Source organism: Narcine bancroftii, chromosome 4, assembly GCF_036971445.1.
Source record: "Narcine bancroftii isolate sNarBan1 chromosome 4, sNarBan1.hap1, whole genome shotgun sequence".
Taxonomy (NCBI): Eukaryota; Metazoa; Chordata; class Chondrichthyes; order Torpediniformes; family Narcinidae; genus Narcine; species Narcine bancroftii.
This window is the reverse complement of record NC_091472.1, coordinates 129,266,263-129,281,392: the sequence shown is the minus strand read 5'-3', so window position 1 is coordinate 129,281,392 and position 15,130 is coordinate 129,266,263. Positions and strand designations below refer to the sequence as shown.

Below are 15,130 nucleotides of genomic sequence, written 5' to 3'. Positions count from 1 at the left end.
ATGGATGTTGAGGATGGAGCGGAGACAACGCTGGTGGAAGCGTTCTAGGAGCCGTAGGAGATGCCGGTAGAGGACCCATGATTCGGAGCCGAACAGGAGTGTGGGTATGACAACGGCTCTGTATACGCTTATCTTTGTGAGGTTTTTCAGTTGGTTGTTTTTCCAGACTCTTTTGTGTAGTCTTCCAAAGGCACTATTTGCCTTGGCGAGTCTGTTGTCTATCTCATTTTCGATCCTTGCATCTGATGAAATGGTGCAGCCGAGATAGGTAAACTGGTTGACCGTTTTGAGTTTTGTGTGCCCGATGGAGATGTGGGGGGGCTGGTAGTCATGGTGGGGAGCTGGCTGATGGAGGACCTCAGTTTTCTTCAGGCTGACTTCCAGGCCAAACATTTTGGCAGTTTCCGCAAAGCAGGACGTCAAGCGCTGAAGAGCTGGCTCTGAATGGGCAACTAAAGCGGCATCGTCTGCAAAGAGTAGTTCACGGACAAGTTTCTCTTGTGTCTTGGTGTGAGCTTGCAGGCGCCTCAGATTGAAGAGACTGCCATCCGTGCGGTACCGGATGTAAACAGCGTCTTCATTGTTGGGGTCTTTCATGGCTTGGTTCAGCATCATGCTGAAGAAGATTGAAAAGAGGGTTGGTGCGAGAACACAGCCTTGCTTCACGCCATTGTTAATGGAGAAGGGTTCAGAGAGCTCATTGCTGTATCTGACCCGACCTTGTTGGTTTTCGTGCAGTTGGATAATCATGTTGAGGAACTTTGGGGGACATCCGATGCGCTCTAGTATTTGCCAAAGCCCTTTCCTGCTCACGGTGTCGAAGGCTTTGGTGAGGTCAACAAAGGTGATGTAGAGTCCTTTGTTTTGTTCTCTGCACTTTTCTTGGAGCTGTCTGAGGGCAAAAACCATGTCAGTAGTTCCTCTGTTTGCGCGAAAGCTGCACTGTGATTCTGGGAGAATATTCTCGGCGACACTAGGTATTATTCTATTTAGTAGAATCCTAGCGAAGATTTTGCCTGCAATGGAGAGCAACGTGATTCCCCTGTAGTTTGAGCAGTCTGATTTCTCGCCTTTGTTTTTGTACAGGGTGATGATGGTGGCATCACGAAGATCCTGAGGCAGTTTTCCTTGGTCCCAACAAAGCTTGAAAAACTCATGCAGTTTGGCATGCAGAGTTTTGCCGCCAGCCTTCCAGACCTCTGGGGGGATTCCATCCATACCTGCTGCTTTGCCACTTTTCAGTTGTTCGATTGCCTTATATGTCTCATCCAGGGTGAGGACCTCATCCAGCTCTAGCCTTAGGGGCTGTTGAGGGAGCTAGAGCAGGGTGGAATCTTGGACTGAGCGGTTGGCACTGAAAAGAGATTGGAAGCGTTCTGACCATCGGTTGAGGATGGAGATCTTGTCGCTGAGGAGGACTTTGCCATCTGAGCTGCGCAGCGGGCTTTGGACTTGGGGTGAGGGGCCGTACACAGCCTTTAGAGCCTCGTAGAAACCCCTGAAGTCGCCAATGTCCGCGCTGAGCTGGGTTCGTTTGGCGAGGCTAGTCCACCACTCATTTTGGATTTCCCGGAGTTTGCGCTGAAGATGGCTGCATGCGCAATGGAAGGCTTGTTTCTTCTCTGGACAGGACGGCTTTGTAAGGTGAGCCTGGTGGGCAGCTCGCTTCTTTGCCAGCAGCTCCTGGATTTCCTGGCTGTTTTCGTCAAACCACTCCTTGTTTTTCCTGGAGGAGAAGCCCAGTACCTCTTCAGTGGATTGCAGTATGGTAGTCTTCAACTGATCCCAGAGGGTTTCAGGGGACGGGTCCGTGAGGCGGGTTGCATCGTCGAGCTTTGCTTTGAGGTTTGCCTGGAAGTCTCCTCTCGCTTCGTCTGACTGCAGGTTTCCAACATTGAACCTCTTTCTGGGGGCTTTACTGTTCCTGGGCTTTGGCTTGAAGTGAAGGTTGAGCTTGCAGCGAACCAGCCGGTGGTCAGTGTGGCATTCCGCGCTAGGCATGACCCTGGTGTGGAGCACATCTCGTTTGTCATTTTCTCGCACCAGGATGTAGTCCAGGAGGTGCCAGTGTTTGGATCGGGGATGCATCCAGGTGGTCTTAAGGCTGTCCCTCTGCTGAAAAAGGGTGTTTGTAATGACAAGCCGCTGTTCTGCGCAGAGCTCCAACAGGAGGCGCCCATTGTCGTTGCACTTGCCGACGCCATGCTTACCCAGGATTCCTGGCCAGGTTTCTGAGTCTTTGCCGACACTAGCGTTGAAGTCGCCCAGGATGACAATCTTGTCGGCTGTAGGGGTGCGTTGGATGAGGTTGCGCAGGTCGGTGTAGAACTTGTCCTTTTCTGCTGGTTCCGCCTGGAGGGTTGGAGCATAGACACTGATGAGGGTGATGCGACGCTTGTTTTGAAGGGGGAGTCGCATGGACATGATTCGGTCCGAGAGGCCTGTCGGAAGGTTTTCGAGTTTGGAGGCAATGAAGCTCTTGACCATGAAGCCTTCACCAGATAGGCGTCATTCATCCGAAGGCTTGCCAGACCAGTGGAGTGTGTAGCCCGCGCCGCGTTCTTGGAGGCTGCCTACATCTGCCAGGCGGACTTCACTGAGAGCGGCTATGTCGATGTCAAGTCTGAGGAGTTCATGTGCGATGAGGGCAGACCGACATTCAGGTCGGTGGCTGTCAGCCTTGTCTAGCATGGTTCTGATGTTCCAGCATGCTAGCTTGAGTTTGTGAGCATCTTTTGAGGGGGATGACGTGGAGGGGGAGGACGTGGAGGGGGAGGACGTGGAGGGGGAGGACGTGGAGGGGGAGGACGTGGAGGGGGAGGACGTGGAGGGGGAGGACGTGGAGGGGGAGGACGTGGACCTGTCCTCGGGCCTGCGCAAAGGAGCTTTTAGGTGGAGTGCAGTGTGCGCAGTACTGGCCCCACCCTTTACACCCATGGTTCGTGTGCCGTGGCCAAGCAAGCTGGGACGTGGCAGCGAGGTCCTTGGGTCGTAGGTTTTATATCGGAGTGGCCTTCTCCTATGCAGGTTTCTTATATATATATATATATATATATACAGCAATGATACAGCAATGAGGTCTCTGAACCCTTCTCCATTAACAATGGCGTGAAGCAAGGCTGTGTTCTCGCACCAACCCTCTTTTCAATCTTCTTCAGCATGATGCTGAACCAAGCCATGAAAGACCCCAACAATGAAGACGCTGTTTACATCCGGTACCGCACGGATGGCAGTCTCTTCAATCTGAGGCGCCTGCAAGCTCACACCAAGACACAAGAGAAACTTGTCCGTGAACTACTCTTTGCAGACGATGCCGCTTTAGTTGCCCATTCAGAGCCAGCTCTTCAGCGCTTGACGTCCTGCTTTGCGGAAACTGCCAAAATGTTTGGCCTGGAAGTCAGCCTGAAGAAAACTGAGGTCCTCCATCAGCCAGCTCCCCACCATGACTACCAGCCCCCCCACATCTCCATCGGGCACACAAAACTCAAAACGGTCAACCAGTTTACCTATCTCGGCTGCACCATTTCATCAGATGCAAGGATCGAAAATGAGATAGACAACAGACTCGCCAAGGCAAATAGTGCCTTTGGAAGACTACACAAAAGAGTCTGGAAAAACAACCAACTGAAAAACCTCACAAAGATAAGCGTATACAGAGCCGTTGTCATACCCACACTCCTGTTCGGCTCCGAATCATGGGTCCTCTACCGGCATCTCCTCCGGCTCCTAGAACGCTTCCACCAGCGTTGTCTCCGCTCCATCCTCAACATCCATTGGAGCGCTTTCATCCCTAACGTCGAAGTACTCGAGATGGCAGAGGTCGACAGCATCGAGTCCACGCTGCTGAAGATCCAGCTGCGCTGGATGGGTCATGTCTCTAGAATGGAGGACCATCGCCTTCCCAAGATCGTGTTATATGGCGAGCTCTCCACTGGCCACCGTGACAGAGGTGCACCAAAGAAGAGGTACAAGGACTGCCTAAAGAAATCTCTTGGTGCCTGCCACATTGACCACCGCCAGTGGGCTGATATCGCCTCAAACCGTGCATCTTGGCGCCTCACAGTTTGGCGGGCAGCAACCTCCTTTGAAGAAGACCGCAGAGCCCACCTCACTGACAAAAGGCAAAGGAGGAAAAACCCAACACCCAACCCCAACCAACCAATTTTCCCCTGCAGCCGCTGCAACCGTGTCTGCCTGTCCCGCATCGGACTTGTCAGCCACAAACGAGCCTGCAGCTGACGTGGACTTTTACTTCCTCCATAAATCTTCGTCCGCGAAGCCAAGCCAAAGATATATATATAAAATTTATGGCCACCCTAATTCCTTGAGTGAACTTTATTAAAATAACAGAGAGAAAGCAATTTTGCCAAACACTAATGAAAACTGAAAAAATACAAATAAACCAACAATAAATACTTAATGTCCAATTATTTAACAACATTTTATATGTACCTTTTTGTAATGCTTTTTCAGTTGCATCACTGCAAATATCGTCTGGATCCAAAATGGCTAGAAGAAATAATGTACTTGGCATGAAATAATAAAGTAATATAATTTTTCCTACTTTAAGTCTTGTTCCATTTTCTTATTCAATTTAACAGTTGTAATTATTTTGTCTAAAGAATGGGATTGATCTTAAATTTGCCACTAAGGTATAAAAACAATGAATATAGATAAAATTCGAATCACAGAGTTTTACAGCATGGAAACCGGCCCTTCGTCACAACTTGTTCATGCTGAATAACCAAGCTGATTCCATTTTCAAATGTCCCTCTAAACCAGTGGTTTTCAAACTGCCTCCCTAAACTCACATTCCACCTTATGCAATCCCTATGCCATAAGTGCTCTTTGACTGATTGCTTAAGGTGAATTGTGAGTGGGAAGGGAAGATTGAGAACTACTGCTCTCGACCCAATTGTTACTGAAATATTTTGCTTGAGAAAAATTGTCATTGGCCTATTTCCTTTGGAGTTATGAAACCATGCACTTAATGAGTCAATTAGGTATGATTAAATCAGTGGTTTTTAAACCTTTTTCTTTCCACTCACATTCCACCTTCAGCAATCCCTTACCAATCACAGAGCACTTATGGCAATGTGAGCTGGGGGGGGGGGTGAGGGGGGGGGGGGGCAGAATTTGAAAACCACAGCTCTAAACCTTTCCTGCTCATGTGCCTGTCTATTGCCTTTTGAACATTACAATCATATCGACATCTACTACTTCCTCTGGCAGTTCATTCCATATACCCACTGTGTGAAAAAGGTCCTCCTCAAGTCTCTTTTAAGTCTTTTCCCTCTCATCTTAAATCTAAGCCCTCAAGTTTTAGATTCCCCTAAGCAGGGACTAAGGCGAGTATTTAACTTAACTCTGCCTCTAATGATTTTATAAACCTGTCTATAGTTCCCTCTCAGCCACCTGTGATCCAGGTAGAGAAGTTCCAACCTATCCAGCCTCTCTTATAGTTCAAACCTGCCAGTTAGGTAATATTGTTGTGAATCTTTCTGTACATTTTCAAGCTTATTATCTTTCCTGCAGCTGGGTGATCAGAAATAACAAATATGGGCTCACTAATGTCTTTTACATTTGTAACATGATGTCCCTACTCGTGTACTCAAAGCCCAGACTAATGAAGAAAAGCGAACTATCTGTCATCTTTATCACCTTGTCCACCTGTTCTTACTTGTATGGAACTATGAGCTTGTGCCCTTAAGTCTCTATTCTATAAAGGTCTCCAAGGGTCTACTATTCACTGTGTTAGTCTTGCCCTAGTTTAACCTATCAAAGTGCCACACGCAGCACTTGCCTGTGTTAAATTGCATCTGCCTCTCCTTCACCCATGTTCCTGAAAACAATTCCACAAGAAGCTTTTATAGGCAAAAAAAAAGCCTTTACCCTTTTGATGCCATATTGAAAGAATAATTTTAAAAAGCACTATAATTTTTCTTAACACGCAACATGAGACATTCAAGAAAAGCTTACCCCAACCCCAGCTGTTTATGGATACTCTGTAATGTTTATTCACCTTTTATTATAAAGGATACTTAGCAGTATTCCATGGAATTCAGTACCATTGACAAGAAAGAAGGGAATCCTAAATTAATCACTTATAGTCTTATTTTATAAATACCTTGTTGTCTCTGAAAAGTGCTAACTTCTGTTGCATGACCATGAAAATTTTTTGCATCCAAAATATCTTTAATAGGAAATAATTAACATTAGTGTAAATAAGGTGATTCTACCTTCCTTCACTTTTGTTCAGTTTATCATTTTTTTCAACAATTATAGTGCATTATTCAACTTGCCTTCAGATGCAGATCAGATGCCCATTTAAAAAAATCTCCCATTATCATTTGCATTAAAATTATTTTGAAATGTCATGTGTACTGCAGCATAACAACTGATATTTGGTTGATTGTGGTTCCAAATTGTAAGTGACCATGCCCAAAACCAAACAATTTTTTTTATTTGCCCTGCTCATCTCCACCCTAACAGGAAGCCTTATGACACGCAGTCTTGCTTGTTGCCAGGCAGTACTGAGATTAGATCTGCTGATTAAAATCATGGCTTGTTTGTCACCTTTTGCAAATATAAAAAAAATTTCATCAAACAGCAAAAATTAAGATTCTACATAGCCCCTTTCAACTGACAAGGGTGAAAAGTTTTAATCAAAGTTCAAAGTTGTTGTCAAACTACATACATGATATCACATACAACCCTGGAATTCTTTTCTTTGTGCAGGCCAAACAGAATTTCTACTCATCAGTAACTATAAACTGTGCTCAAGAAGATACATATACAAAATAAAGAAATGTATAAAAAAAAAAGAGACATCACAGATAACCCTGAGATTCTTTTTTTTATATGCAGGCCAGGCAGAAGTCCCACTTCTGTAAACTGTACTAAAGAGAGAAATGTAAATAAATAAATAAATGTAAACAAGCTGCAAATATAGAAAAATATTCAGTAATAAATAATGTGCAAAGTAAGAGTCCTTACATGAGACTCTGATTCAGAGTCTGTTGTTTTGGTATCTCACGGAGGAGGGGGTGCAACTGTTCCTGAACTTCTTTCCTGATGGCAGCAACAAGAACAGAGCATGTCCTGGGTGGTGTGCATCTCTCCAATGGCAGCATTCTATGTAGATTTTCTCGATGGTGAGAAGAGTTTTCCTTCTGATGTTGTGGTGATACACCACTAGCCTACTGCAGGGGGCGACCTGTGTACATGCAGGAAGCTCACTGGAGGACAGACCACACCTAGCCGGTTGTCAATCAGCCAACATGAATGGACCAAGCCACATCCAGCCAGCTGCCAATCATCCTCAGGGATTATAAGCCACATCTCGAGGTCAGTCACACGGAGTTGCAGCTAACTACAGCAGAGACTTTAAATAGCTTAATCTTCCGAATCTTGTGTCTGATTACTGTCACTACAGTGCATCACAGATGTACTGAGCTGTGTCCACTACCTTTTGCAGTCTAATGAAATCTAGTGGTTGCTGCTCCTATATATTTATAGTGGTTGCTGCTCCTCACTGCATTTATTTTGTCAGACTATTTCTAATGTGGAACCTTGGTGATGAATTTTCTGTGAATTACAGCAGGGAGAGCCTTCAACAGTGCCGACAGTTGTAAAAGCTTTTGACACCACCTCCTTATCCAAGAGCAGAAAGGAGTTTGGAAGGTCATGTGTCCTCTCTGCCTGGAATCTAATGGGAATGTGAACAGTGGAGGGTCATGTGACCTGTCCATCTGGAACCTAGTCAGAAGTTGCAGCACCTGCTAATCAAGGTTGGACTCCATCCACCCATTTGTGCACACCTGACCATTGGCCTCTTTAATCACCCAGTGATTTTCTGGTTCAGATCCTCCAGCTTTCTTTACTATAAAGCTTTCTTTTTTGGTCTTTGGTCCTGAGATGAATCCTGCTCCACTCCAAGTTGTGGACAATGCTGGAGGAATTGTTGATAAGGTGTACACTACACAGGGATTGGGGCTATTGTACATTAGTGTTTAGATACTGGAGTGTGCCCATATTAGACAAGGAATGGCAGGTAGCATATTGTAATTCCTGGTTGTTACAAGTCTGTATACAGTTGCTAGTATTGGTAGAGTTAAGTCTGATGTGACTGGGTTGTACTGAGTGTAAGCAGTTGCTAGGATTTGGTAGTATTAAGTCCAATGTGACTGATTATACTATGTTGTATGATTGCTAGTCCTAATGTGTGTTATCCTTGTTGCATTTCCCTTATGTGTGTTTCAATAAAGATCTTTCATGTGTTCAACTTGTGTCCAGAATCGTTCTTTGAACCCACCAAACTAGTTTCCATTCCAACACTATTTTAAATTTAATTTTTTTAAAAATTTAGACATACAGGCTATTCCAGCCCACGAGCCCATGCCACCAATTACACCAAATTGACCTTCATTCCCTGGAGTACCTGGAGGAAATCCAAACAGACTCGATGTAGAGCTCGTCGAAAGACTTGTTGATCCAAACCAAGGCTTTTATTAGCAAAAGACAGGAGCTCTTCACAGGTGGCCAACCAGTCCGGAATGATCCGACCTGGCTTGGGACACAACCCTTTAAGGCCCAGACAGTAGGCGTGGCTAAGCTCTCAGCCAATCGCTGTAAACACAGTCTAGATACTGTAACTATATACATTGGTGATAGATCTGTACTATCACACTCGGGGATCATACAAACAGTGCCTGATTCCAACCCAGTCGCTGGAGTTGTCACAGCATTTTGTTAACTATGCTGCCCTAAAATTTAGACATACAGCACAGTAACAAGCCCTTCCAGTGCATGAGCCTTTCTTGCCCAAGTACACTGATTAACTGACAAACGCTGACATTTTTTTTTGGATGGGAGGAAACAGCAGCACTCAGAAAAAAGCTACGGAGACATGGGGACAAGGTACAAACTCCTTACAGATAGCGTTGGATTAGAACCTGGGTTGCTGACATTGTAATCTTTGGCTTGGCTTCGCGGACGAAGATTTATGGAGGGGGTAAAAAGTCCACGTCAGCTGCAGGCTCGTTTGTGGCTGACCAGTCCGATGCGGGACAGGCAGACACGATTGCAGCGGTTGCAAGGGAAAATTGGTTGGTTGGGGTTGGGTGTTGGGTTTTTCCTCCTTTGCCTTTTGTCAGTGAGGTGGGCTCTGCGGTCTTCTTCAAAGGAGGCTGCTGCCTGCCAAACTGTGAGGCGCCAAGATGCACGGTTTGAGGCGTTATCAGCCCACTGGCGGTGGTCAATGTGGCAGGCACCAAGAGATTTCTTTAGGCAGTCCTTGTACCTTTTCTTTGGTGCACCTCTGTCACGGTGGCCAGTGGAGAGCTCGCCATATAATACGATCTTGGGAAGGCGATGGTCCTCCATTCTGGAGACGTGACCCATCCAGCGCAGCTGGATCTTCAGCAGCGTGGACTCGATGCTGTCGACCTCTGCCATCTCGAGTACCTCGACGTTAGGGGTGTGAGCGCTCCAATGGATGTTGAGGATGGAGCGGAGACAACGCTGGTGGAAGCGTTCTAGGAGCCGTAGGTGGTGCCGGTAGAGGACCCATGATTCGGAGCCGAACATTAGTTGCCCATTCAGAGCCAGCTCTTCAGCGCTTGACGTCCTGCTTTGCGGAAACTGCCAAAATGTTTGGCCTGGAAGTCAGCCTGAAGAAAACTGAGGTCCTCCATCAGCCAGCTCCCCACCATGACTACCAGCCCCCCCACATCTCCATCGGGCACACAAAACTCAAAACGGTCAACCAGTTTACCTATCTCGGCTGCACCATTTCATCAGATGCAAGGATCGACAATGAGATAGACAACAGACTCGCCAAGGCAAATAGCGCCTTTGGAAGACTACACAAAAGAGTCTGGAAAAACAACCAACTGAAAAACCTCACAAAGATAAGCGTATACAGAGCCGTTGTCATACCCACACTCCTGACATTGTAATAGCATTGTACTAACCGCTACACTAACCATGCTGCCTTGACAATCCTTATCAATAGGTGCCTGCCAAGGTTGTATATTCATCACGCAATATACTCTTTATACATTCATGACTGCATGACAAAGTACTGCTCTAATTCCATCTACAAATTTGTAGATGACATCACCATTGTAGGCTAAATTTCAAACAACAATTAGTCAGCATACAGCAAGATTCAAGAATCTTATGAGTGGGATTAATGAAATAGGACATAATTGTCTGCTTCAAGTTTTGTTTTTAGTGCTTTCTTGTTTTTTGCTTTTTTCTTCCTTTTGTTATTTAGTCACACTGGCTGTTTTTTTTCCCTAGGTGTTTTCCTAGGTTTGTGTAGGAGCCATTGGTCCCACCAGTATTTGTATTTGTATAATTTATATGACTGCATTTTCAGATGTATTGGGGTGGGGAATGCAATGATAGTGATCATGTTTGCATTGCTACTTGCAATGTCTTAAGGATCATAGTTCATGTTTGATTATACTTGACTGCTAACACAGACGAAGAGACTGCTGTATGCGAGATCTGTAATGGAGGCTTGAAAACCTCATGGTGGCTGTTTACAACAACTTTAAAGTAAAGAATCTTTTCCTTCATCCATATATTGTCTAAGTACTCACACATACGAATGCAAGATCAAACGATGTCAGAAGTGGGATGAAGGAAATTAAAAGGAAATAGTTTAAAAAGAAAAATCTAAAGTTAGCAACTGATCAGTGAAGTGAAACTCACAAAGTGAAAAATGGAAGGATTACAACCACCAGCAAAATTTCAGTTGACAGGTAATGTGGCTGAAAATAGGAACAGATTCAAACAATGTTTTGGATTGTATTTAGCGGCAGTCAATGCTGACGGAAAAAGTGATAAAGTGAAGCCCTGGAGGTGTATAATAACTTTACATTTACTGCTGAAGGAGACAAAATAAAATTGGGAAAAAATGGAACAGTTTGAGGAATACTGCATACCTAAACGTAACGTGACGTTTGAGAGGCACAGATTTTTCACGTGTCCAGAAAACAGAAGAAAGTTTTGATCAGTACGTGCGTGACTGAATTGAGAAACAGAAGGAAAACATGTGAATTTGGTGGATGGACTGACATGCTGATAGAAGACAGACTTGTGTGTGGTATTCCAGATAATAGTCTAAGGGAAAGACTGCTAAGAGAGCAAAATCTAGACCTGAAAAAAGTCATTGCACTCTTTAGGGCTACACAAACAGGCAAAGAACAGGCAAAGAACAGGCAAAAGAGCTGTTCAATGAAACGAGCTGTAACGTGAATGCAGTGAGCAAGAATGGACATAAATCGTTTAACAAGAGAGCCAAAGTGGAAAGAGAGGCATGGCCAGTGAACAAAAATGAAAGGGACAATCGAAAGCCATGTCGTCGATGTGATACACACCTACCAGCATATGGTAAAACATGCAATATTTGCAACAAAAGCAACCATTATGCCCGTTGATGTAGGAACCAAATGCAACAAAGCAAGGTTCATTCAGTAGATGAAAGAGAGATAGAGGAATTCTATTAGATGTTGTGACTGAAAACAAAAAAGAAAAAAAGAGACTAGATGTTGAAATTAAAAGTGAATGACATATACATTTCCTTTAAATTGGATACGGAAGATTAGACCCAGACAAAAGATGTATGGAACAAAAGTGAAGGTGACAGGATATTCAGGTACTGATATACCAGTGCAAAGAGAATGCATGGTCAAAGTGAAACACAAGGACAAAGAGCATATGCTAGCATTCATTGTGGTACCAAAGGATGCAAAGGGCATACTTGGTGTAACAGCCTGTGAGAAACTGAACCTGGTAAAAAAGGTCCTTGTTGTGGTAAGCAAAGGAGACACAGTCTATGATGAACTCATGAAAGAGTACAATTTCCTATTTCAGGGTCTAGGCTTCCTTACATAACACACAAAGTGGATAAACGTGTACCACCGATAATACATCCATGCAGAAAAGTTCCACTTATGCTTAAAAGGCAACTAAAGGCAGAATTGGGCGTGATTCAGAAGATAGATGAGCCAATAGAATGGGTGAGTTCACTTGTTGTGGATAAAAAGAATGGAAAGCTTAGAATTTGCCTGGATCCAAGAAATCTAAACAGAGCAATAAAGAGAGAATACTTTAAGCTTCCAATGCATGAAGAAATTATGTCAAAGTTTACAAATGCAAAGTTTTTCAGCAAGTTAGATGCATCATCAGGATTTTGGTAGTTGAAATTGGATGAAGCAAGTTAAAGACTGTGCATGTTCAATAATCCATTTGGCAGATACAGATTCTGAAGGTTACCATTCACAAAATTATCCATATGGTTTAGGAGCATTGGATAGAGTTGATACCTCAATGGATGACATACATCATAGTATGGGGAACCACAAGAATGGAGCATGATGAAAGACCGAGGAAAGTGCTAGAAGCAACAAGGAAAGCAAACCTGAAGTGAATAGAGAGAAGTCCCAGCTCGAGGTGACAGAATTAACATTTTTTGGAGATATTATTGGCAGTGAGGGCATCAGAACAGATCCCAGAAAGGTGTCTGTCATTGGAAACATGCCAAGGCCACAATGCAAAACAGATGTACAGAGGTTTAATGGAATGGTCAACTATATGGGTAAATTCACATCCAACCTCTCAGAAAAGATGGTTCCATTGAGAAGACTAACAGAAAAGAACATTGAATGGGAGTGGGATCATGAGCATGAAAAGTTATGGAGCGAACTGAAGAAACTGCTCACAAAGGAAACAGTTCTGAGATTTAACAACCCAGCAAGACCCATCAAGCTATCATCAGATGCATTACAACACACATGTCAAACTCTGGCCCGCGGGCCAAATTTGGCCCGCGATATAATTATATTTGGCCCGCAAGATCATTTCAAAAATGTATTAGAGGTGGCCCGCCCTGCAGCGAGAGCCGATGATGTTTTTTGGTAATGTCACCCCCACCATCCTCCCCCTTCATTGCACATCCTTCCCCACCCCCTAACTATCCCCTCCCCCCTAAAACCACCCCCTTAAAAGATGGCCAGAATATTCTCAAAAAGGAATCCAGAATGCTAAAGTTCCACAAACCTTCTGTTGGGAATCCTAACAACACCCGGGCATCAGATCCACGAGATGCGGAGGGAGCAAGAGTGTTGCAGGTTGACCGTGCAAACTTTGAGAACGGGGAAAACAAAATTGTAACACGAGAAGTCTGTCGATGTCATCAGCCGGCAAGCCAGTTGGAAGGCTCCCCGCACAACCAGTCACTTCTCCCACCTGTCGAGTGGTGCAGCGGATTGGCGAGCGCCTGTGATTTCCTGTCGGCGCGATGGACATGGCAGGCTGCGCACGGCCCCCGCTGTTCCGCAAAGGCTGATCGGCAGCGCGCTGGGCCTGAGTGGGTGGGTAAGCAGGGGTGGGCAGAGGGTGTAGGTGAGGAGTAATGGGCAGGGGAAGTTATAGTGATGCGAGGGGCAGTTAGAGGGAGGGATGAGTAGAAGGAGGGGTGGATAGGGAAGAGGTAAAAGGGGAGGGGCAGGGCGAGTAGGGGAGGGGTGATTAGAGGGTGAGAGACGGGTAGAGGGAGGAACGTTGAGGGGAGAGGCAGTAGAGGGGCGTGTATAGGATGGGGTGGGTAGAGGCAGAGCGAGTGGAGTGAGGGGTGAGTAGAGGTTGGGTAAAGGACTGGTCAGGTAGAGGGATGGTGGGTCGAGGGTGAATAGAGGCCTAGAGCCTGAGGAGTGAGCAGGAAATGCTGAGTCCTGATGCAGGCCAAAATGGACACAGCCTGTGAATGCTGACTACATCTCCACAGGGACCAAATAGGTTTCCCTCAGGTCAAGCAAAGGGTGAACTTGAGCTACCTACTCCTGACCTGTAACATTATCCTCCTAAAGTTATATCCTAAAGTTTAACATTACATATGTTGAAAGAAGAGAAAACATGCAGATGTTGTTGAAAATTTTCAATAAATATTTAGTTCGGCCCTCGACTTAGTCCAGGTTTTTAATTTTGGCCCTCCGTGAATTTGAGTTTGACACCCCTGCTCTACAAGGTGTTTCACCTCAGTCTACTGAACTCTAGTGAGAAGAATCCCAAACTATCCAATCACTTCTTGTCAATAAAGACCTCCATTCCAGGCAAAATCCTGCTGAATTTCTTCTGCGTTCTTTTGAATATTACCATATCCTTTCAGTGCTTTGGATAGAACTGAAACACATCCTTCAATATTCTAATTTTCTTATGCTCTTAAATGCCAAAGTCTGGTCATATATTGACTTATTTCACTAAGAGATATCACTAAGGAAATGCATATTTCAATCATTTATGGAGTGATTCTAATATTCTCCAATATTTATTCAGTTGCACAAAAATACCAACCTTATTTGTAAAACATGGAAGTCATATTAATAATACCTTTTACATCTTAAATGTAAAAACACACATTTTATAAATACCTTGTTGGTCACAACACGAACCCAGACTGGTTAGACATTCACAAACATCTTCTGGATCTGAAGTGCAGTTAAGTAGTCATGTAAATTATATTACATAATGTAAAAATTGCTGAAATAAATTGCCTTAAATTTTGGTCATGTTCTATTTTCTTTTAAGAATGTGAACAATATATATTTGATTGATAAACAATGCTTAAAATGCTAGAATTTCAAAACCTGTCATAAAATATCATTTGCAAATCAGTTTAGTTAAACCTTTAATTAAAATGACCCCATTTTTGCCTCTGATACAATAATTAGAATATTGCAGAAAATATTTTAATTATGAATAATATGTACTCAAGGTATTTGAAAAATGAGTTGATAAGTTGTTGAATTAGTCCATTATAATGTACTCAAGTTCTTTGAGGATATCACGAGCACAATGGATAAAGGTGGATGCAATACATAAAAGTGCTGAAGAAAGTAGGCAGGTCACGCAGCATCTATAAGAAGTAAGGATATTAAATGTTTTGGGCCTGAGCCTGAAATATTGTTACCCTTAAATTTCTATATATTTTGTATGACCTGCTGAGTTTCTCTAGCACTTTTGCATATCATAGCATCTGTAGACTTTCCTGTTTAACTCCGAATAGAGATGGATGTTGCATGCTTTGATTTCCAGAAGGCATTCAACAAGACGCTGCATT

The 15,130-nt window shown here is 44.2% G+C and overlaps 1 protein-coding gene across 1 annotated transcript in view; it reads right to left on the bottom strand.

Moving 5' to 3' along the window:
- Positions 1–15,130, bottom strand: part of LOC138762391 (uncharacterized) — a 307,807-nt gene that overhangs the window by 151,513 nt on the left and 141,164 nt on the right. The window contains exons 24-26 of the mRNA XM_069936157.1: positions 14,442–14,498; positions 6,128–6,193; positions 4,453–4,509 (exon numbers count right to left, since the gene is read on the bottom strand). Coding sequence (XP_069792258.1) covers positions 4,453–4,509; positions 6,128–6,193; positions 14,442–14,498 — 180 coding nt within the window. The remainder of the gene's footprint in view (positions 1–4,452; positions 4,510–6,127; positions 6,194–14,441; positions 14,499–15,130) is intronic.